The 23,761-nt window shown below is 48.7% G+C and overlaps 2 protein-coding genes across 2 annotated transcripts; one reads left to right on the top strand and one right to left on the bottom strand.

The window, feature by feature from the left end:
* The first annotated feature begins 2,697 nt into the window (after positions 1 to 2,697).
* On the top strand, positions 2,698 to 16,244 carry SLC6A20 (solute carrier family 6 member 20). Its single transcript, XM_064444095.1, has 11 exons — positions 2,698 to 2,848; positions 6,801 to 6,941; positions 7,591 to 7,682; positions 8,254 to 8,481; positions 9,873 to 9,983; positions 10,392 to 10,633; positions 11,591 to 11,753; positions 12,355 to 12,559; positions 13,315 to 13,474; positions 14,479 to 14,644; positions 15,569 to 16,244. The coding sequence occupies exons 1-11, from the start codon at positions 2,728 to 2,730 to the stop codon at positions 15,716 to 15,718; spliced, it is 1,779 nt and encodes a 592-aa protein (XP_064300165.1). The 5' UTR covers positions 2,698 to 2,727; the 3' UTR covers positions 15,719 to 16,244.
* A 728-nt stretch (positions 16,245 to 16,972) lies between these two features.
* Positions 16,973 to 23,237, bottom strand: SNRPD1 (small nuclear ribonucleoprotein D1 polypeptide). The gene is made up of 4 exons (XM_064444094.1): positions 23,022 to 23,237; positions 22,289 to 22,365; positions 19,451 to 19,642; positions 16,973 to 17,155 (listed from the first exon to the last, which is right to left on the bottom strand). The coding sequence occupies exons 1-4, from the start codon at positions 23,033 to 23,035 to the stop codon at positions 17,079 to 17,081; spliced, it is 360 nt and encodes a 119-aa protein (XP_064300164.1). The 5' UTR covers positions 23,036 to 23,237; the 3' UTR covers positions 16,973 to 17,078.
* Between the last annotated feature and the right edge of the window lie 524 nt (positions 23,238 to 23,761).

Raw genomic sequence — 23,761 nt, 5'->3', positions numbered from 1 at the left:
GAGACGCAAGCCCAGGATTTTCAGTCAGTACCTTCACCTAAGTACCTCCAGTTTTGCTTCAATGAAAAATGGGATTCTCTGATTTGTTTACCAGCTTCTGATTAGGTTTCCATAGGAGAGTTCTCATGCTGTCCCATCAGTCCCTGGCCTGCTGTGGAGATGAACCCCTACCCTTTCTCACCCACTTCCCCCAAACCCCACACTATCAAATTTTTTAGGTACTGGGGGGGAGGGGGGGAACAACTCACTCTACTCTAATCCTCCTTTAATGTGAGCAGTGAAATGATAAAAGTTCTTGTGTGTGGCTGTTAGAGGCTTATCTTTGTCCCGGAAGACAAAGCACAAGTCCTTCCCCAACCCAAATGAAGGCAGTTCAATGGAGATAAAATCTTGACTAGCATCAGAAATAGCATATTGATTATCTGAGGTGTGTATGGAAAGTCCTACAGCGAGAATTCCTGAGTGTTATCTGTTTAAATACCTTTAAATATATATAGAACCTGTCTCTCAAGGTGCCGCTGGATGACAGGCTCTTTGCTGGGTGCCTATGTGCATGACCACCTTTACAAAAGACTCAGTTTGTGATCCTGAGCTGCTTGTGAGACTGACATTTGTGAGAGAGGCGAGGATTCATTTCACTCCATCTGAACTTCCTGATCTGACCTGACCCAAGCCAAAGACACCACACCTCTCTGCCTGCACAGTCTCCCCAGTCCATTAGTTAAACTAGTTTGAAATGTAATGGAAAGGAGGTACAGAGCCAAGGAAATGTTTAACTTGATTATGCTCATCAGTAGCAGTAATCTATTCACACAGAAGCATCCCAAGTGTTAGTGATGTGCTTTTTTTTTTTTTTTTAAGGCTGTCCTGACTGCGAGTTATTCATAAGCATCATTTGCAATAAATCCCACAGGCAGTGATAGACATCTAACTTGTTAATGACTGGCAAAAGTGGTGGTGATGTGGGACAGTTAACATATCTGTAGCTTCTCATATGTCTGGCCTTCTAAAATTACCTTGGATTTTTTCTGTCCAGCAGAATTCAGGGTTACCCATGAGACTTATTTCTAGGGCTAGCTGGCATGTTGCAATTCTGCAGGCAAGGCAAGAATACAAGGATGTTGCAGAAGAGCCACGAGCTCCCTCAAAATGGTACTTTGGGAGGGTTTGGCAAACCCTCACGGTTTCTAATGACAACCACCATTTCCAGCAGTGCTAAAACACGCCATGAAGAATGGATTCACTTACAGGAGGTGCATAAACCTCTTGCAGTCGCATTTTCTAGCACGCAACGCAAAAGAGTGGCGTCCCACTTTGTGACTTTGGTACTACATGGGGCACCACCAGAGTGGTTCTGCTGGTCTTGGCAACGCTGCATGACAGACTCTGCAGTTTGGGCTCGTGTCCAAAGGCCCCGCGGTAGGGGTTCTCACCCGTACCCACAGCTGGACGACTCGGCTCTGCCAGTAACGGATGGGATGCTGGAACAGCACACATAGCGCTGGCAGGGAGCAAGTTGCTGGTGCTGGAGGAATGAGACTGGTGGCAGCTGATCAGGTCTTATTTGTAAAACGGACCTGAAAGGTGCCCAGTCCTGGTGTGAAACAAAACACGTTTAGACAGAGGAAGAAAGCTGAGCTCCTGGACTTGTTCAGCCCCTTTTAATTGCTACAAATGCTGCTGGTTGCCTCCTTCACTGGGAGACCTGTCTGAAGTGGTTGAGCTCAAAGTATACCTTGGCAGGGGCCCAAGCATACAGGGTTCATGTTCAGACCTGGCATCTCAGTGTGCATTCAGATGACCCAGAGGCCTCCTAGGTCCTTCTGGTTCCACAACAGGCCACAGACACCTTTTCCCAGTTGCCTTCGTATATATTTGGTCCCTGCTGCTTAAAAAGTATTTTAAAACGGCAACCCCTCAGAAAAGTTCATCTGCAGCTGTGGGGTTTGAGCATGAAGGTAAGTGAAAAGAGGCTGGGCTATTTCGCATGCTCACACACACACACACAGGGTGTGTAGAGGGAGGGTCATATTCCTGGAGGGGCAAACCTGAGTGTTGTACTTCAGGCTGCAGCAGGCTGGGGACCTGCATGGCTGATCGGGACCATTTCAAGGCCACTTTTGGAGCCGGGGAGTGTGCTGGGTTAGTTGGGGTGAGCACCAGGGTGCAAGTGACGGGATAGCCAGGAACCCATTTAGGGCAAGGGACACTGGGAATAAAAGCTGGCTCTGACAGCCACTAAGCCCAGTCCTAATGGTATGGGAACCCCTTCCCTGTGCTATCAAGTCCAAGCTGGTGCCTCACGCAGACAAATGCTGCTACCAGGGAAGGGAGCCCTGTGGGGAAGGAGTTTCCCATTTCCAAAATCAAGCCGCAGCCCCAGTGTTATTTCCTCCCCGTGTCAAGTTGGCATGTGAGCCCATAAAAATCCCCCGGCTCACATCCTTCCCAGAAATGCCAGTCAAAACCCAAGCAGCTATTCACCCAAAGTACCAATTTTGTAGTTCTCTGTGTGTCTATAATCTATTTACCAGCATTCCTACTTCAGTATGTGCCTGTTAATAAGATTAGTAATTAAAAAGCTTGATAGGAATTGGCAAGCATAGCTCCTCCGCCTTTCCCTCCCCTCCAAGCCGGGCTGGCGTGGAGTCTGAGGCAGGGCTGGCAGAGTACCTGAAGGAGTGAAGGCAGGAAGGCTCTGCTGAAACCTCTGCCTGCAAGGAGGCAATGGAGAAATCCCGGCCGCTATGGGACAACCCCCTGCAGTTCGTTTTCGCCTGCATTTCCTATGCTGTGGGGCTGGGAAATGTGTGGAGGTTCCCATACCTATGTCAGATGTACGGAGGAGGTAAGTGTGGCTTACGTTTCTTGCTTCCCTCGAGGAGGAGTGTGGCAAGCTTTAAATTCAAAAGTATGTTGTCCATGCTAACACCCTGTCCACCCAGCAGGGACCAGGGCAGAGCAGGAGGGTAGGGTTTTTGTTGGTGTGCCAGCTCTTCTATTGCTGCTTTATTTTACGTATTCTTTAGCGTAAGGCTTTTACCTGACAGTTGCCCCAATACCATGGCACTCCTGTAGAAGTGCCACTGAAACAGCGGGAAGGCCCATGTTTTGTAAAAAGGACGGCAGTAGAGTGAGAGATATAGGTCCACGTAGTATTACTTTATTACTTTCTTACCCCATTGAACCACTCTGAAGGCATCGGAAGTTCAGTTCCTTGTTAGCTCACTGGGAACATATTAAGAAAGGGAAATGCTTATGCTGATTTAATTTAAGGATCAGCTGTATCATTTCAAGTTGCTGGCATTAAGTGTTGTCTCTTATACAAAGCCTTAGTTTAGGAGGTGATAACTTGGCTGCAACTCTGCCTTGAAGTTGGCTGAAACTCCTTAATGAACAGGAGTTCCACAGTTAAGGCCTCCCAGGAAGCTTTGAAGATAGGGAATAAATTGGTTTGGGCTCAAAAAAAAAAAAAGCTCTTTGAAAGTTTACCACTCTCGTAGGTCCAAACTGGAGCAAGAGCATGTCTGTATCATATACCAGCCACTGATGCTCTTCCTTAGAAATCAGAAGTCAGTTAATCAAATTAGTTAAAAAGTACTAATAATCTCTTCAGTATACAGCTACCACTGCTTAATGACCATGTTTTGAAGGATCCTTATAAAGAGCCTCTCTTTGTAAGACATCCCAGTTTTACGCTGCTTCTTGCACTGCATCCGGTGTCATAGTGTTGGACCCATCTCAGCTGTGCCTTGAGTGACATGATGAGCATCTGCCTCATTTGCTTCTGGTCTGTGCCTGCCTTTTCGTCCTTTCAGGAATAAAAACACTGAGATGTTTAAATGCTTTTTCACTTGCTTTGTGCTTATTTGTTGGCTTGTAGCTTGCTTTTAAATGCACATGTGGTGGTAGGAGTTGGTTCATGCTGGTTGTTGAAAAGCCAGCTCAGTGCCGGGATGGCATCAGAGCAGCTCCGTGGGATCAGGTCGGAAAAATCCATACCAATACACTGGGTGAAATTACAGTAGAAGCTAACTGCTGCAGTGGCTGAAGCGTTCTTAGACGTTTCAGGTAGCAGAAGTGATAGACGTGCAGGAATTCTGGGTGTGTTCCTCTATGCAGATACTTTGGAGGGTAAGGACTTCACGTCTGACACGGAACTCTAGCACAAAGCTTAAATTGCAAGTGTTTTTGTACACAGTTAAACTGGCTGTGATTAGTTCACCAGCAGCCTCTCTTGGCAGACATCCTGAAGGACAGCAAAACTCAGACACTGGGGTCTTTGCATGGTTTAGCCTCTTCTTATCAGCCATCAGTAATGTAGTAGATGGTGAAAATTCTCTGTCTTCCAGAGAATTTCCAAACAAAACTCGAACACTTGAGTAACCAGAAAAAAAAAAGATTCAATAAATGCAAGTGTTTTCTGGAAAGCATGTTTTTATAAGCGTAGTTTCTCCACTACTTTTGTCCTCCCTGGTTACATTTCCCAGGGGAGGGGCAGCTCTCCCTGCTGTGAAACTCAAAACCCTGACAGCAGGCTTTGCTTTTCCTAATTGTTTTTCACTGCCTTCTTAAAAAGGATTCGGTGGCTTTCCAGGGGTCTGCAAATCCCACGCAGACAAAACATTGCTTCAGGAACTTAAGAGCTGGAAAGGCCAGGCGCTGGTCTTATTGGGGACGCCAGCAACTGCACGTTTGCCATCTTCCTTGCAGAAAAGCAAAGAGCCAGCCCCTGTCCTGACCAGCAGCGCAGTAGTGCCCTTATCGCTGATGATACTCATAAACAGGGTATTTGCAGTCTTTACAACCTCCTCCCTTTCTGTTCATCAGCATATTGCCTCATTTTCCATCCTCACTTCCAGAAACCTCGACCCGAACAGAGCAAGGGGGGGGGTTCAAACCTCATAGGTGCAGTCAGTCTGTCCGTAAGCAGGCTGGGCCAGGCTGAAACGACACTGGGATGGGTTTACAGCAGGGCGGGTGCTCAGCAGCGCTCAGCCCTGAGTGAGGAAGACCCTGGGCACCAGGGGGAATGCTGAGCAGAGGCGAGGGTGCCACTGGCCAAGCCTGGTGCCTCAACCAGACCTGGGGCATGCTCTGCATGTTGTGCCAATTGCAGGGGTCTGGCCTGGGGGCTGGGTTTCGCAGGCGGTTGCCACCGTAGCGAGCAATGCTGGGTGTAAAGGAGCAGGGAGGCCAGTGGAGCTGCGCTGGTTCACAGCAGATCTGGAACTGGTTCATACAGATGCTCTGAGTCACTCATATGAGGCGGTTTAGTTCTACCCTTTCGGAAAAGTAGCACCAGGAGCAAGATCTGAGTGCAAACAGGGTGCAGAGCAAGGGGCGGGGGGTTCCACGCTGGCACCCCAGCTGCAGGGGGCCGTTGCAGTGAAGAGCAAGCCTGGAGGCACTCCTCCTCCTTGCAAGGTGGCAAAACCAGTGCCAAGCATGCGGCAATGCTGCTGGGAGGGTGGAAGAGCCTTCAGAAGGGGCCTAACGCTGATTCCCCCATACAACATGTGAAACTTGCCTCAGTGGCTGCTGGGGCAGCGCTCACCCCACCAGGACAGAGCGGCTGCGGGAGCTCTTAAACCTCCGACAGCTCCCTTGCGGCATAGGAAGTTATCTAACGGCCTAACAAAGGGGTTGTTAATAACGATAGAGCTGGGAGGTGGGCAATTAATTCCCAGAATAAACCCGATTATTGCTCAGTGTTTATTTCTAGTTCTTTGCCTCAGTCACTGCCCAGAGTTCATTCCTCTGCAGCGCTGCACCAAGCCCATTGCAAGGAATGTTAATGCAGATTAAATCCTAAATAAGAGATATTTACGTAACTATTTTTGGCTTGCTGTAAAAGGGAAGCAGGAAAGCCTTCACAAAAAAATAAAATCCAGTTTTTGACTCAGTCAGCAGCTCTTTCTAAAGCAAGCCCCAAGTCAAGGACAAGGATTTTTTTCTTTTCCTCCACAGAAATTTAAGCTGAAGCGCATCCAGGTTGCTGGGTGGGAAGGTCCTTTCCCTTCCCTTGCCACCTGCCCACCTGTTCCTGCTGTTCCTCTTCTGCAGGAGCATCCCTGTGGCTCTCAGTGCCATAGCAGCAGGGATGGGCAGACATGGGACCGGTGGAGGCTGTGTGCCTCTGTTCCAGGGTCTGCTCGTGCAGGTGGGATCCCGGCGGGACAAGTCTTCACCCATCTGTGTGATCAGCAGGGGTTTTGGGGAGGTTATTTTTTGTAGTTTTGGGGGTTTTTTTAAGTCAGGCCAGACTTTGATACATTACTTTTAAAACGCTATTCAACACAGACATTGCTGTTACTTTTTCATCAAGTGGTTCAGCTCTGCCGCAGACTGCCACCCATGAAGTAACTCTTTCCCTCGTCATCTTTCTCTCATTATCTTTTACAAGGTTTGGCTGGCAGTTAGTTACCCTTTAACAGACCCAGCCCTGAACATTGCTTAAACCACCCGCAAAGCACCTGGGCAGCCCCACGGCGCTGGGGTGGCGACTGGCACATTTTAACAGCAGAAATCTTGGTGGTGCCAAGGGCCCACTTGTGGACTAGTGGAAAATTCCCCGTCCCCAGGTGCTTGGTGCCCACTGGCATCTGGGATGCCACCTGAAACCCCATGAGATATCCCTCAGGGTTGTGCCATGCCCTCAATACACAAGGTGCCTAGACAGGACCCAGCTCCAGCCACCTCCTGGGACACTAACGGGGCAATTTGACCATGAATAGGGCAACCTGGTGTTTATTATGACGCTGATCTGCTGGAGGCCATATGTTGGATTTTCCTTGCAGGTGGATTTTTGATCCCATATTTTATCATGCTGATCGCCGAGGGGATGCCGCTGCTCTACCTGGAGCTGGCCGTGGGGCAGCGCATGCGACAGGGAAGCATCGGCGCCTGGAAAATAATAAGCCCCTACCTTTGCGGTGTCGGTATGGTCTCAGTTTGGAACTTTATTTTTAAGCGCCTGGGGAAGACAGATGATTTTGAATGGAAAGCGTTATCTTTCAAAGTGGAAACCAGGCAGCAGCTGGGGTTCTACTGGGGTTCACCGGGCTGAGCAAAGCAGTTATCCAGATGCCCCATGGCACATATTTACGCCATCCTTTCCTTGCAGGGCACTGGGGCCAGACCCTGGCTCACTGTACCAGGTCCATGGCCACAGAGGTGTGAGTCCTCCTGCCCTCAGGCAGCCTGCCAAAACCATGGGGTGAAGGCCAGTGCTAAACCCAGCCCCTGGGGCTGCCTGCACTGGGCTTTGACTTCAAGAGCATCATCCTGATAAGCTCAACATTGGGTGATAAAATGGTGTCCTAATTTCCTACTGTGTCTACCTGCTGCTCAGCTACATTATTATGTTATTAAAGTACCCTGATAGCCCAAACTGCCGTGAATTTTGATTACATGCACATTTTATTTTTAATGATGTATTGAATATTCACCCCCTCAGGAGCTAAAGTATAAAACCCAGTGCAGGATACCCCCTGCCCTGTGCTGGCTGCAGTGCTGCCCCATGTGTTATGGGGCCCTGGGCATTTCAGGGTTTCACCACTGACTGAGCGCCTCCCTCTATGCCCGCAGGAGTTGCCAGCGTCGTCGTCTCCTTCTTCCTCTCCATGTACTACAATGTGATAAATGCTTGGGCCTTCTGGTACCTCTTCCACTCCTTCCAGGTGTGTGGGCACCCAGTGGCACGGCTTGCCCCCAACGTGGCTGCGGAGGGTCGCGGTTGCTTTGCTTTGGTGCTGGACATCGCCCAGTGCTGTCATCAGCCGGGGGGGGCCAAAAGCTCCAGAGACCCTCCCAGGGCTTTTCTGGGTGTGGAAAAATATGGCAGTGGTGTCTCTCTGGGGGCTTCCCAAGGGCATCGGGGCATCTCCTCTCTGCAAAAGCGTAGGTCGAGGCCAGCCCTATGATGCTTTGCTTGTATGTGCCTTGATGACCACAGTGTACTCTGCACCCTGGGGTGGGTCTGTCTGAAGGCAGAGGAGATGGTGGGCCCTGGGTGAGAAGATCGGGAAGGTCATCCCCAGGGGAGAGGGTCAGAAAGGCTCAGTCCCTGGGGACATGGTCATCCCCAAGGGAGGCATTCAGAGCTGAGGGAGAGGGTCAACCCCAGCCCCAGGCAGCACAGTCCGGGGACAAGCAAGCCAAGACAGAAAGCCACCCTCTCCTTCTTCCTCCCACTCTCCCCACAACGCTGATGGTGGGCGCTCACCCCATTCCCCTCCCCACCCCTCGCAGGACCCCCTGCCTTGGGCCACCTGCCCCCTGAACAGCAACCGCACCGGCTACGAGGAGGAGTGCGAGAAGACGTCGTCCACCCAGTACTTCTGGTACCGGCAGACCCTGAACATCTCTCCATCGCTGGAGGCCAGCGGCAGCGTGCAGTGGGAGCAGGCGCTCTGCCTGATGCTGGCCTGGCTCGTGGTCTACCTCTGCATCCTCCGCGGCACTGAGTCCACTGGCAAGGTGAGAGGTGGGCGCAGCCCCGCCAAGCCCCAGCAGGATGTGGGGAGGATAAATGAGCGCCAAAAAGGCAGCGGCCGTGGCTGTTGTTACCTGGGGTTATGGCATCTCCTCGGGAGCAGCCGTCCCTGCTGCCTCTGCCGATCTGTTAAGCTGCAGCTGAAGAAGGCACAACCAAAACACTGAGTGCTATTAAAAATCCAGCCCAACAGACTAGTCCTTTAAATGCAGGCAGCTCTGCTGCAAAACAAGAAGGGCCGTATCAGAAGACAACTGTTCCTCAGTCTTTGCAAGACAAAAGAGATGTCTACTGGGCATTTTTGCTCACTTTTTATTCACGGCAAAAACCATGAGGAAGTGGGGTAAAAAAGTAATGTCCCGGCTGAGCCTGCACTAAGAAGCAAGCTGAGGGCTGTAATCCCCAAATCGTATTAGCCAAACGTGGAAAGCCAAGAGACTGTAAAGCAACAGCAACCTCTTAAACTTGCTGTAGCTGGCTTTGTGGGCAAAAAAGAAACAAATAAATAGCCAAGACACACTGAAAGCGCATCATGAAGGCCCGGTCTCACCAGGGGGCTTCCCCTGGATCCCCTGAGCATCAGAAGCAGGGCTGCCCCGCTGGGGAAGGCGAAGCATTTCCAGGTGTGTGACAAGGAAAAGCAGGTGCCCACTGGCAGTGCAGGCAGGTGCAAATCAAAGGAATATTGGGCAACTGCCTACCCGCTTCTCCTCCCATGAGCTTGGGAAGGCATTATTTTCGTGGGTTAGTTTTTATGTAAGTTTCTGGTTGAACCGTTGGGGTACCTCCTTTGGTTTGTTTTTTTTTTTTTTTTTGGCATGAGGCTCTTTCCAATGTGGAGATGAAACATTTAGATTCGAACTTCGGTGTTTGCTCAAATGCTTGTGGAAGACAACTGAAAGATTTAATTCCCTCCATCTCCCATCCGGGTTACATTAAGTTAAAGCCTTTTTTTCATATCTGAATTAAAATATTTTCAGTCAAGTTTGATTTTTAACCTTTTATGAGGTCAGCTCACCCTCCTAGAGCAGATGATGGATGACCTTTGCGTAATGTATTCTTGAAAGACAGTTGCACACTGGCATTATGCCACTAAATGGTCCAGAACTGAGTTTGTAAATGCTGCAAATATTTTAAACGTCATTCTTATTTTTCCAATCAAAACGAAGACATGGGTCTGTAATTTTAATAAAAACTTGTTTCTCTCAGACCTAATTCTGAAGTTAGTTTTATCTGAAAATATTTGTTTAAAGAATAATACGAGGTAACAAATATTTTACATAAAGCATTTCCATTATTGTAAGAGAGAAAGCTGATCTATTACAGCCAGTCTTGTGTATTCTTTAGACCAACGTATTTCCCCTCCTTCCTCCAGGTGGTCTATGTAACAGCCTCCTTGCCGTACTGCGTTCTCATCATATACCTCATCAGAGGATTAACACTTCATGGAGCCGTGAATGGGCTCGTCTACATGTTCACGCCAAAGGTACAGAAAAAATTGTACTGAATTTTTCACAAAACATTATTAGTTACCAAATGTGTAGGTTTTTAAAAGGTGGTGATACTACTCCTTTTCCTTATATTGAATTTTTGCAGCAGTAGCTCAGGCAGGTCAGGCAGCTAGAAACCCCAGCTGGGAGCAGCTGGAGGCTGTTATCCTACAGTGCCTGTAAGCTCCTTGCTTTCTCCTGCAGAAAAAAAGACCTACCCATTAACACAACCTGTAGCGTATTACTTCCAGCCCGAGCAGTAACCCTGCCCAAAAAACACTCCTGAGCTAAAACGGGTGTGTGAAGGGGCCCGTCCCTGTCCCCCATCCCTGCAGGCTGGAAGGGGCCGTGCTGGCCATCCGTGTGCAGCTTCACACTCATGCTCTCCCTGTCCGGCTTTGCAGCTGGAGCAGCTGTCAAACCCCAAGGCATGGATCAGCGCTGCCACGCAGATCTTCTTCTCGCTGGGCCTGGGCTTTGGCAGCCTCATCGCATTCGCCAGCTACAACGAGCCCAGCAACAACTGCGAGAGGCACGCCATCATCGTCTCGTTGATCAACAGCACCACATCCATATTTGCCAGCATTGTGACTTTCTCCATCTATGGCTTCAAGGCGACATTTAACTACGAAAGCTGTATAAACAAGTAAGAGGCTGGTATTTCACTTGCTTTCCACCACAAGCTGTTCTGGAGAAGGTAAAGGGAGGGAGGTAAATAAATAACAGCACACGGTGCTGCCAGCAGCGCCTCAAGCCCAGCCCTGATGCTGCTCTAATAAAGCTAATGGTGCAACTTAAAGAGATTAAGGCTGAGATGAGGCGTCAGAGCTGGTGTGCCTTTTGACACCTAGGTGCTGCTTCCAGGCATGGGCCGGGTCAGGAGGATGAGTTTGTCTGGGTGAGTCACAGGAGCATTTTTCCCTGCACCCTGGTCCCAGCACATGCTTCAGGGGAGGAGAGTGGAGGGGTGGGGGTGGGGGTGTGTGTGTGTGAGAGTGATTAATAAAATGCAGTGATGCTCAGATCCCCCCCTTAAAGGCTAAGCCCTATGCCAGGAGCTCACCCTCCTCAGGGGTGATGCTCTGGAGGCACCCAGCAGCCTGCAAGATCGTGCCCAAGGCAGCAAGCTCGCATGTGGTTCCTGGCACAGCGCCTGCGGCAGTTACACTTTTACTCATATTTTTACAGCTTTCAGTCTATCTGGTGATCAGAGAGGAAACCAAGCTGCTAGTCCCTGCTCCTTGCCAAAAGGCTTGTTAAATTGGTGGGGTGTGGACGTGGGACTGGAGGGCAAAGGGGAAGAGAGGCCAGCCGGCACTGGCCAGCACCCAAAATACCTGCCAGCTCCCTCCCCGGTGCCCAGGAGCGGCAGCCTGGGCGCTGGAGCTGCTCCTTCCAAAGCAGAGATGAGCATGAGGCTGCCGGCATCCCAATGCCGCGCTGGAAGTGCCTTGGCCATGGCTCCCACTCAGGGAGACTGGAGTCCTGGGGCTGGCAGAGCATCCCTGCGTGGGGGATGATGGAGAAGGGGATGGGGTAGAAAACCGCCATCAGTTTTTATACCTTGGCCTGAAAGACATTAAATTCCAACAATCTTTCCTAGGGTGATCCTGCTGCTGATGAACGCTTTCGACCTGGAGGAAGGCTCTTTAACAGCTGACAACCTCAATGAGGTGAAAGACTACCTCATGGCCACCCACCCACAGGAATACGTGCAATTATTGCCGCAGCTTAAAAACTGCAGCTTGGAAGCTGAACTAGATACGGTGAGTTGCCGCGTTGTGCTGGTGCCTGGGCTTCACACATGCCTTTCCCCCCGCCGAGGCAGCCCCTCAACCCCTCGCGAGCACATCTGCACCCCCGGGAGCTGCGGGGCCAGGGGCTCATTTCCGCACTTTGGGATGGGGTCGGGGGGCACTGTCTCAGCCCGGCGAGGGGCTCACTTGGCTCATTAGCCACTGAGACAGGTGTCAATGCAGCCAGGCTGCCCGGCTCCAGCTGTGGCACAGGGCAGGTTGCAAAGGTATGGGGAAAATGTTTTTGCTATGAATGGGCCTGTGCCAGTTTCTATCCAGTTTGAATAAATTGGTGAAGATCTCAAGATCTTCAAGAGTCGTCTGGACAGGGTGCTGGGCCATCTTGTCTAGAGTGCGCTCTTCCTAGAAAGGTGGGACTAGATGATCACTGAGGTCCCTTCCAACCTGTGATTGTGTGATTCTGTGATTCACCTGCCTCTGCTGTGCAGAACCTCCGCCACGGGTGTCCTTTGTCGTTGTGGAGGATCAGTCTCGTATGTCCCTATTCCTATGTCCCTTACCGAGCTGAGGAGCTGCCTGTGACCCACTGCTTCCCCCTTCTCGCCGGCAGGCCGTCCAGGGGACGGGACTGGCATTTATAGTCTATTCTGAAGCGATCAAAAACATGGAGGTGCCCCAGCTGTACTCCGTGCTCTACTTCGTCATGCTGCTGATGCTGGGCATCGGCAGCATGCTGGGAAACACCGCCGCTATCCTCACGCCGCTGACTGACAGCAGGGTCATTGCTGCCCGCTTCCCCAAGGAGGTGATCTCAGGTAAGCACCTGCCATGAGGTCGTGCAGGGAGAGAGCACATGTGTGCAAAAGCTGGGGGTCCCTCTGTGACCTCAGGTGGAGCAGAGAATGTCAAATATGCTGCTGGAAGGGTTTGCCTGCCCTTGGGAAATCGTGCCCAGCCTGTACAGCACTTTCCCTCAGGAGCTCTCAAAGCACCGGGGCCATCGTGGCTGTGTATCTGCAAGCTTCCCAACATGCCCCAGCTCCTTCAGACTGGTGTCTACTGACCGGTGAAACTCAAAGGGCCAGGAGACACGTCATGATACCTGCAACGAGGGGCTCTTCAGTCACATCACCAGTATCTCAACTGTGAACCACCTCGGTCTTTAGCCAAAAGCTCCCGTTCGGGCATGGAAATCAGTTGTCACACTTAAAAACCTGTTTTAACTGGGTGTCCAGCAGCGACGGCAGACACCGCGCACGCACGTTACAAGGCTATAGCTAAGCCTCGGTTGTCTTTGCTGTGCTGATGTGCCGTGACTGTGCAGGTCTAAGGAGCAGCAATTTAAGGAGACACCAGTGCACGCACGTGCGTGCACACACACCCCCCCCCCCACCTCCCCCAGGTCTTTTCCAAAGGGCAAAAAAAATTTACCTTTCTCCTCCAGGGAAGCTGCTCCCTGACAGAAATCAATAGAAATCCCACCACCTTTTTAGCCACAAAAAGTACGACATTTCCCCCACGCAATTAGATTTCCAGGTGTAATGGCAGGGCCCCTGTTTCATCCACGCAGGTGTCGTGTGTTTCATTAACTGTGTGATTGGCCTAATCTTCACCATGGAGGCTGGAAATTATTGGTTTGACATATTCAACGACTATGCAGCCACCCTCTCGCTGCTGCTCATCGTGCTGGTAGAAACCATTGCTGTGTGCTATATCTACGGGATAAGAAGGTAAAAGCTTCAACCCTCCTTTCTTCATAGTGGGATAGCAGGGGTGTGACCTCCGGCCAAGACATGCAGGGCCAAGAATTAAAATACCACTTCGGGCTAAATTTTTTCTCCTACACTGCAGTATCAGGAAGGCAATGGGGCCTGCCCTGCTCTGCAGACCCCTTCCAGGGCCTCGGGTTCAGGGCTGCGTGGGGTCAGGCTGGGCTGACACCTTCTCCGCAGGCAGGGGAGTACTAACGAGGCGTGCCCGCTGCGCTCTGCTCTTCTTTGGTCTCAAGAGCACATTCTGCCGAAACCCTGCTCCTTCCTTCCACAGCAATTCAGCGCAAGCCCAACAGTGCCCGTAAGTCTGGTTTCAAACCTTGCACATCGCTGGTCTCCCAAGTCATCCCTGGTGGGTAAAAGCCAGATTCAGCATCAGGAAAGGTTTCACAGGGCAGAGGTGTTTGCGCTCAGGGCATCTAAAGGAAAAGGCTTTAGTATTTGCTGTTAGTCTGCTGGCACAGTAGGTGTACGCGCACCTACATTGCAACTACATCCTTGATGAGTTCAAAGCCTTCGAGTCAGAGCCAGGTTTCCTGCGTGACTTTAGGAACCCCCGCCAGCATGAGCGCTTCCCCAGAGACAGTCGAATGACAGCGGTGAGAACAACTCAGCTACACAAAAACAAGCACTGTTTTCTCCACATTACTTAAGCATAATTGCCTTTCTCCATCAGTAACAGTCTGAACTTACACTCCAGGCCAAATTTTGTTGGGACTTTTCCTGCTATACCTATTCCTGGCTGCTCTTCCGCAGCCTGGGATCTTCTCAGAAGCCCTGGTATCTTTTTTTATTTCAACCTCACTCTCTAGTCCTGTTGAGCCGGTTCTTCAGACAATACCTCCCCTTTCCCATCTTGCATATTTAATTCTGTAGGTGGTTTTGAAGTAACTCAGATCAAGGTGTCAATTGAACATATGCAGCTGTTCTCAAAAATATGTGGTGGTTTTTTTTTAACACAGATTTGAGAAAGATCTTCACACCATGATTGGACACAAGCCAAACTGGTATTGGAAAATTATGTGGGCTTTTGCTAGTCCTTTGCTAATTATAAGCCTATTTATATTTTACCTCACCGACTATATCCTCACAGGAACGCTGCAGTACCAAGCATGGGATGCCACACAGGTAAAATAGTTCAAGGTTTGGACTTTTTTAAAAAAACTTTCCTTAATTCCTGCAAGGACACAGCCTGCCTTCCTAATGCCATGGTTCCACAAAACTGCCGCCTCAAAGCTTGCAGCTGAAGTCGGGGCAACTCCTTAGTTTTGTGGAAAGGGAAAACTTGACCTCGTGACAACGCCGTGGTTCTGTAAAATGGGAGTTAGTTCCCACTACAATTCTTAATTGAACCCTTCAAACAGTAAAATTTTATTCTTATTGATTGAAAACCCATATATCATCTTAAGAAATTACTTTCAAAGTATAGTAGTTTGAAAAACGTTAGTGGTATTTTAACATAACTGAGCTGCTGCTGGAATAGTTTTCATAAACCACTCTGGTTTTCGTAATTTCCAAATACATTTTTCTTCATGGCCAAAACCCTTTTGTATGAATGCTTAACTGTACACTTACCGCAGAGGAATTACCACTGGATAAGTAATCACTGGTTTCATAACCTCTTGTGGAAATGTTCCTAGCACACAGAAACAAATTAGGCCGGTTGTTTTCACGTCTTCACTGATTTGGGACCCGCGGCGAGCCCAGCCGGTTGACTGGGTGTCAGCGTGAGCCCATGGGCTCCAGGGAAGGCAGAGGCCTGACAGAGGTCAAGGCCAAGCCATCTCATTAAGAAACGTGAATCAAGCCAAAATTTGCTCGTTACCAACCCTTGCAGAAGTTTTCCCAAAGATGTTTGTCAGCAGCTTTGTCCTTGTCAATTTTAAGCTTGTATGGCCGGGCACAGAAAAGCACCAAGGGCAGCCGTGGGCGCTGCAGCCTGCAGGCGCTTCTCGGGTGCCTGTTCCAATGCCGAGCTTCGCTCCAGACCCGACTCCAGGACGCAAAAAACCACAGATCCCCCAGATCCAACCCTTCTTCTCTCCCTTGCAGGGGCAGCTGGTGACAAAGGATTACCCAGGCTACGCCCTAGTGGTGATCGGGCTGCTGGTGGCGGCGTCCACCATGTGCATACCCCTGGGGGCACTGCTAACTTTTGTAAGGAAGAGACTGAAGAGGGAAAGCGTTTCCACTGTTGCATGAACACTGACAGCTGACTGGGGAAGACCTTACCCCCATCGTCAGTGACCGGGCGCTTCTGCAAGACAGCGGCAACCATTACTTGTAGCAGCTATTTATAGAGTTGAGAACCGTGGGTGCTACATTGACCAAAAAGTGCTCTTAGGAGGTTCCACAATGGTTTGGAGGAAAAAAAAAAAGCTCTTCTGTAACAAGATGGAAGCTTTAAAATGGCCTCTGTAAGAGAGGGAAAACAGAAGGGCAGCTCGCACCACGCTTGCTAGCACAGATTAACCAGCCTATCAACCCAATACACACTAGGTAATTCCCATCCACGCTGCTGTAGCACCGCCCGTGCGGAAACACAGGCAACAAGCTGCCGAAGTACCAGCAAATGCCCTTCCCACCCAAGAAAGCCATGCTTAAGCACGCACGTTATTTGAAATGACATCTGTATTTCGTCAACAGATGAAACTATTGAAAGTTTTGCAATGCAGATGCGCTAATCCCTTTCCTACGTGGGAAGTCAGTAGGACGGTAGTTGAGATAAATGTGGCCAACACAGCTTCTTTTATACTCATATCCAGCAAAGCAGTTTATGTATTATGTATATAATATATATATGTGAGCTGCAGTTTTCTCACCTCCAGAAGTAAACTTCCCATCCCAGTATGTAATGGCGCACTGTGCTGTACTTCCTGTTTTCTAGGGATGCATTTTAAGTACTCTAGAAGAAATCCATGACAAAGCTGCTTTACAAGCCCCACCCAAAGAGAAGTATGCCATATAATTAGCTGTGACAAAGTTCATATCCAGGTATACTTTAATCATGAGATGTAACAATCCAGCAGTTCCACAGAACTGGTTGATTTCCCTATGTGAACGTTTTATAAAGAAAGCAACATGTGTAAACTGTAAGCTTCATGTAATAGAAAACAGTAAATTTCTATCGATCAACTTTAAAGAGGTCACTCTGAAGAACGACACTAGAGACACACTCATGGGATGCGGGTTAATTATAGCATCTTAACTACGTAACCATTACAGGACGGCAAGTGCCTTATAACGGGGGATTGATTTCAAACAAACATTGTTAAAGCACACTGACATAAGCCTCTTGCTCTGTGATAAAAAGCAAGAGGTAGTTGTACAGCCTTCAGGGGTGGGTGACATCTCAACAATGACAACGGATGCCAACAAGACATGCTCAGTCTGCAACAGCGTCTACAAACAGGACATGCCGCCCTCCCCAGACTTCACTAACAAAGCAAAGACAGCTTTGTCACATTTCAGTTTATTAAAAATGGATACCATAAACAAGACCTGTACAAAAAAAAAATACCAAATTCTGGGCAATTTTGGGTAACAGTTGCAAGGTGAGAAGTTATCGTCTTGGGCCCCCTCTTCCTCTTCCACGACCTCGGCCTCTGCCACGGCCTCTGCCACGGCCTCTTCCAGCAACTTAGCAGGTGAAACAAAAAGGAAAAATCAAGTGAGAGCCAGGAATACTTTCAGTTGGATTAAAACATTCTGCACCAAGCACAAACAACATAAAGTCTCATTGCAGGGAAGGAGTAAGTCGGTTAAGTCTCAGTAAGTTTCAGACAATATTTTTGTGTTAGGTTTTTTCAGTACACAACTTCCACAGAATACTGTCTTTTGCTTCAGTGCAGAAATCAAGGGGATGTAACAGTTGGCTGCTCCCAAATGCCAGGGTAAGGCTGACAGAGTGGCTTATAAAGTACGCTGCTGAAGGGAAAAGCAAGTTTTAACACGTTGTGAGATTCCCAAGCTCAGCCTTTCTCAGGCACCATGTGAAAGGGCGGCATTTTGAAAGGATCCCAGCACAACGCAGCTCTTGCCACTTTCAGTGATGGCTCTGCCAATTTCAAACATGATTCTCAGGCCAACGGCTTGGTTGTGTGCTCCTACTTTTAAATACTGCTATTTAATGGTACAGGGAAGACAGAATCACAGACTAATTCAGGCTGCAAGAAACTGCTGGAGGTCATATGATCCATATGGTGATAACACGTCGTTTCACCCCTTTTTCCTAAAGAGCTATGATCTCCCCCATCAGGCTGCAAAGGCCACTCTACAAACCTTTGAAATTACTGGTTAATTTCAAACAAGTTTGTCACTGTAAGGCTCAAAAAGATACCACAAAGCTTAAAGTTCTGTGGAAGCAGGTGGCTGGGCAAGAGACACACAGTAGCATCCACATTCAAGGAGCCTGTAACTATGATTCTGTTCCATCTGAGGGTATGTAGGTTAGAAACGCAGTGACGACAGAAAGAGCAGTGGCACAGGACAAATCTGTGAGAAGGAAGGTGCTGCTTGTTTTGCTGGTAATGGTCTGACTCTTTGTAAAATGCACGGAAGCACCAGCACCTGACTAAACAATTACGACAAGCAGTCGTGGTCATTAAGTGCCCGCAGGTTCAGACCCAAGGCACAGGTGCCGCGGACACCCCTCAGCCAGCATCCTGCCTTCCACCGACACCTCCTTTGCCAAGGACAGACTGACTGTTACAAGCTTCTGTAGCCCAAGGGCGTTTACAGATTAAGGGAGAGCGCAGCACAAAGCAGCCATGGCCTGAGAGTGCTTCAGTCCAGTGAAGATGCGAGGAGTATTGAACCAAGGTAAACAGTGCTACCACAGCTCCTTTTCTGTCTTCGAAGTTAAAAGGGAATAGTGATGTTCTTGTTCACATCACATCACGAAGCTCAGGGAACAAGCAATCTAACCACACTCCAATTTCTCCACGTGGTCAGATTATTTTTAATGGACGTGAGAGGAGCAAAACACTTTCAGGAGCTTTATCCTTATTTTCTATATAGAGACGGCAGCCGTAAAACTTGCATGCTGTGATGCACGCACCTGAGGGTACCTTATACCATTTCAGTAAGGTAAGCACACCAATTCATAACACATGCGTGGATCAAAGACCACAGATCCAAATACTTAAACACTAATTACAGGAGAAATGGTACGATGTTATTTCAGGGCACAATCAGCTTTCACTTAAAACATTATTTTAAAAACACACAGATTAGCCGTTGGGCAAAATATATACTGCCTGAAGACAACCTACCAATTTTCTGGGGTTGGCTGCATCTTTAATAGCGTGGATTAAAACTGAATTACTCTCTATACTGTTAGGCTTCTAAGGAAAAGGTTTTTCTTCAACAGCCTTTTGAAAAAAAAAAAAAAGCTCCAGGAAGAGCACAGAGTGGAGCTAAAGCTAGAGACTAGCTGATCAGAATACAGCCTAGGCACCCTCAGAGTCTCAAGTCTCTCAAATTCAGTTCTCTGACAGACTATTTTTATCCACTACCAAGTCAGATTTCAGTGAAGCATTCAGCCCCATTAAGAGGCTGTTCTGGACTCTCTCATTAGGCTATGTGAAGTTCTCCATACAGGCTGGGGAAACACAGTGGACATTCGGAGAAGAGGAAATGTGTCAACTCTGAGACAGTGATAAATTAAGAATTACTCAAGCTTAAAAACACGTACATTTTTAAAAACAGATGTATGAAAAGCCATACACACAATTTCACGTGAAAGCAAGCTCTACAGGCGCCAGAAAGGTGGACAAGGCAGATTTAGCCACTTCAGTATCAAACCCTCAAAGATGAAAGAACTAGGTGCCAAATGCAGATATTAAGACACTCAAATCAGACGTCGTCAGATTCAGAGTACTACAATGCATGCAAAGGCAGAACACACACAGACTGGGAAAGCAACAGACTAACCTGCTTCTCTTTTCTTGGATTTGACTTTTGGTTCAACATCCACTAGCAAAGTATCCAGTGGCAAGCTGTCTGGCAGAATGAAGTATCGGATGTTATTCCCTCGAATACTCAGTGTCTCCAGCTGTACGGGTTCTCTGTTCTTCAGTGTCATTTTCACTGCTTTGAGATGCGTATTCATGCTGACATCCACTCCTGAAACAACATGAATCTAATTTCAGCAATGAACACCCATAAGATGGTCCCTTGTTGGCAATTTTTAAGTACACACGTGCTTCAAGATTTATCCTGTTCAGTAACACCTGCTTCTGCCTTTCATTAATTGAGCCTCTAACTGAAGGAAACCATGTCGTCTTCTCTCTTAAATTATGCTTGCTCGTTTATTAATTGCAGCCTTCAACACCTCATTGCTAGAGATCTTTATCTAGGTCTTAGTGACAGCCGTAGATTTGTTGTAAATGGTTAAAACAATTCCTCTGAATAACAAACAAACTGCTGCTTATTACAGAAGTCCAATACTAGTCTTCTGACTCTTAAAAAAGAAGCAAAACAAACCTTTGAGAAGGAAAAATAACCTGACCATTTCCTTTCTGCAAGCCTTAGAAGTCCAACTGCCAAAGAAGCATCTACTTTCTGATAAAATACATCTAATACTAGTGTGTTATCTTCTATGAAAGTACATAAAATACACTCCTGCAAGGAACAATCATCGTGGCTACAAACTCCGTGAACAGCCAGTGCAGTAAGAACTGCATGGAATCAGTACCGTGCCCACTACACTGTGCTAAGCATAATCCCAAAGTAGAAAAAAGCCTCAGCTGAACACATGTATTGAATAACAGCCCTGAAAAGCATTACAGAGCGCCCTATATTAATTTTTAATTTGCGTATCACAAGTCTTGCATGGGATTTATCTCGAACTACAAAGATCAAAATGAGAGTAACTTTCAGATGAAAAATTTAGGCAAATGATGGAATTTGTAGTTTACAAACACCTGTTAATTTTTTTTGCACCCATATGAGCAAAATCTTCTATTGTGCTAAAACTTCTGCACAAACAACCCTTTGTGGTAAAAATAATTATTGTCTCATTTCACACACGGAGAGACAAACTGTAAGATGTCTTACCGAGGCAAATAACATGAGTGAGTAGCAGGCCAGAACCAGAAGAACTGTTGTGCTGCACTTATTCCATCTGTTTTTCTGTCCTCTCTCCTCACTTCCTAGATTTTGCACAGCGCTGACACCTATGCTCCGCCCAACCTGCCCACGTAGTTCAAGGTATGTGTTAGGTGAGAGCTGCCCCTTCAGCACGCCTGATCTGGCAAACTGACTCACAAGAGGGAGAGGAGATGTACAATTTGCAGGTGGCACAGCAACGACAAACACAGTTCACGCACCAGTGCAAAGGGAAGATTGTAATTTCAGAAATATGGGCTACATTCAAAGTTTTTACAGATCCTCTGCAGAAAATAAGTGTGACTTTGCTCAACAATCAAGCCTCCAGAGCACTGAGGACAGGAGACAAGCAGTTTGTTTGCTTCCTACCTTGCCGGGTTCAACAGAGCATGCCGCAGTCAGATACCAGGGTGGTGCACTCAGGTCTAATCAAAGCTGATGGATCCGGCTTCAAAATAATGCCAGCATTTAACTGCCAAACCTCAGCAGATTGCTACTGGCCAAAAAAGCGCCTAAGCGATCCCATGGCGTACCACTCTGCCAAGTTAGAATTTTATTTATTTTTTTAACAGTGTAGGACAGAAGTGCTTCTCAAAGTAGCCTGGGATGAGTGAAGGAAAGGACATCGAGCACATTCATCAACTTAACTATAAGGGTTTGCTTTACTGAATACGATGCACCCCACTTACATACCTGATCGTCCCTAAAGCAATGCCAACACAAATGTTCTCAGAACAATATCCCTTGCTAATATTATTAGAGCAAACTAAGTAGTCCACACATTTTTCAATATGTATGAGAACCATAACACAAACCATTGAGGCTTGTCCTGCAACAGCAGTTCAGTGATACGAAGAAGCACCTGCTAGACAGTAACACCCACCAACTTACCTGACAGACCTTTGGCAACAGCAGGGCACCAGATTCTTGATGCCAGGATTCTGTTTTGCCCTGCATTCCCCATCAAGCTGTGTGTTTTCAAACCAGTTTATGAAATCAATGCAAGCATATGCAAAGGTGCATTTCCATGTAAGTTCACCAAACCAGACCAAAACACGCTCAACAGAAGTAATTAATTTTTAGATTAAAATTGCCTTCACACAAAGTTTAACCTATTTAAGACCATATCAACATTTAACATTTGCTGTTTTCCTGTACTACCATTAATAAAAGTCCCCCCTCTTCTGGCAATTCAGCTGTAACGTTTTTACGTGACTATAGCTTATTACAATTTCACAAATAAAAGTCAGATGGACTAAAACATCTTATAAAATTTTAGCTGTGTATCCACAACCAGTTTGATATGGTAGTAAAACTACTTCACCAGCATTAGCGTGTTGCTAAACTTCTAAGAGAATACTGTGTTTACACCAGCTTTGCCAAGGGTTTGAAAAAGTTTACTTCCTTCACCCACAAGCCTGTTTGTAACCAAAGCCTACAGTCAGGCTCAGAAGATCCCGGGACTACGGTGAATTTACTGCCTCCCACTAACTTCTGCAAATCTCTGGACTCTTCTGTAACAAACACACCTTGAGCTCGCAGGAAAAGATGTGAATGAAAAAGACCACCTCCTGCGTCTTACAGAGGAGGTCCCCACAAGAGGGAGTATAAAACAAAACAGCTCAGCCCAAACCACAGCTGCCAGTTAGCACCCCACCGTACCTGTGATAGTTCCATGCACCTGCGTCCCATTCTTCAGTTCAATGGTCACAGTCTCATGGCTCAGCTTCATTAGAAACCTACAAATTATAAAAAACAAAGGGTTCGTTCCCACACGAAGCCTTACAAGTTTCACATCCCGATACAGAAAACCGACGAGCACTGATCATTCACACATCTCCAGCTTCCAAAGACAGCATTCCCAGAGTTCTCGGATTCCGCTGAGGGAGTTTAGCAAGGCGTTACACAAGAGCAGGATACAAAACACGAAAAAAACCCACACTCTACGTAACCGCCGGGACGCTCGACTGACACACCGGTGAACCCGACAAATTCGACTTCCCAGCCGAACCGTCATCAGTGTGTGAAAAAGGAAACATCTTAAAACTCACTGATACCTCAGGACAGATAATTCTAACCTAATCTGGGCGCTTTTTTTCCCTCCCAAAAGGGTGACTTTACGGCGGAATCTGCGCAGGCCACGCCCCAGGAGCCCCCCGCGCGGCCGGGCCGGGGCAGCGCTACTGGAGAACCGGGCCCCCTGTCCTGTCCCGGTCGGTCCCGTCCCACCGCCGCCCGGGGTCACGCAGGCGGCCACTACCGCCCGCCCCAACGGCCAGGGATGGGGGAGGGGGCCGGGCCCCGCGAGGCGGCCGCTGAGCGCGCGCGGGCGACGGTTGAACGCGCGGGCCTCCTTGCCGCCACGGCGACCGGCAATCCGCCTCCATCCGCTCACCTGACGAGCTTCATGGCGGCGGGAGGACGGCACTGGGGCCGGGTGGCCTGCGGCGGGGAGTGGCGGCCACCCCGCGGGGAGAGGAGAGCCGCCGGGCGGGCGGGCCCCGAGGCGCGGGCGGTGCGGAGGCCTCCTCCGAGTAGGCCGCGCCGCCGCTGGCGCCAGGAAGCTGCCGCCCTCGACAGCGATGAATGGGCGGAAGCGACTGGGCGCGCGGGGCGGAAGGGGCGGTGCCAGCGCTCCGCCGCCGCCGCCGGTCAGCGCATGCGCGGGGCAGGCCCGGACCCCGCCCAGGGGGGCAAACTCGGCTTAACGCAGAGGGAAGGCTGCGCTTGGAAGGTCGGTCGGTGGAAGGAGGAGCCTGACCGAGGCCGATCACTCTAAGCTGTGCACCATTTGATCAGCTCAGCCATTCAGGAAGAACCATGGGTCACTTGTGTTTGTGACAATACAAGAATGAATTAAAAAAAAAAATGTTTATACAAGAAAGCTGATGCATGCCTGTGGTGGGGAGAGGGAGAACGCAACTTGGATTTTCACACTTAACACCTATTGCTGTGGTCAATAAAGGGCCCTGAAGAAGTAAAAAGGGGTCAGTACTGATTAAGAGGAAACACAGGATTAAACATCAGAGAAGTCCAGCCCCAGCAGTGCTCAGAGAGATCCGAACACAGCAATGAAGACTGGAACACACCACTGATGCCAGCTCCTACACAGGGTATTGTGCAAGATCATCAGTA

Source organism: Phalacrocorax carbo, chromosome 2 (assembly GCF_963921805.1).
Source record: "Phalacrocorax carbo chromosome 2, bPhaCar2.1, whole genome shotgun sequence".
Taxonomy (NCBI): domain Eukaryota; kingdom Metazoa; phylum Chordata; class Aves; order Suliformes; family Phalacrocoracidae; genus Phalacrocorax; species Phalacrocorax carbo.
Note: the sequence above shows the minus strand (reverse complement) of the source record. Positions and strands in the feature narration are given on the sequence as shown.

Excerpts from the sequence above, each read along its gene's own strand:
- SLC6A20 (XM_064444095.1), top strand. The coding sequence starts at position 2,728 with ATGGAGAAATCCCGGCCGCTATGGGACAACCCCCTGCAGTTCGTTTTC. Across the intron at positions 8,482-9,872 it reads GCACTGAGTCCACTGGCAAG|GTGGTCTATGTAACAGCCTC; the intron begins GTGAGAGGTGGG and ends TCCTTCCTCCAG. Across the intron at positions 10,634-11,590 it reads TACGAAAGCTGTATAAACAA|GGTGATCCTGCTGCTGATGA; the intron begins GTAAGAGGCTGG and ends AATCTTTCCTAG.
- SNRPD1 (XM_064444094.1), bottom strand. Across the intron at positions 19,643-22,288 it reads GGTGCATGGAACTATCACAG|GAGTGGATGTCAGCATGAAT; the intron begins GTACGGTGGGGT and ends ATGTTGTTTCAG. Across the intron at positions 17,156-19,450 it reads ATCCAAGAAAAGAGAAGCAG|TTGCTGGAAGAGGCCGTGGC; the intron begins GTTAGTCTGTTG and ends TCACCTGCTAAG.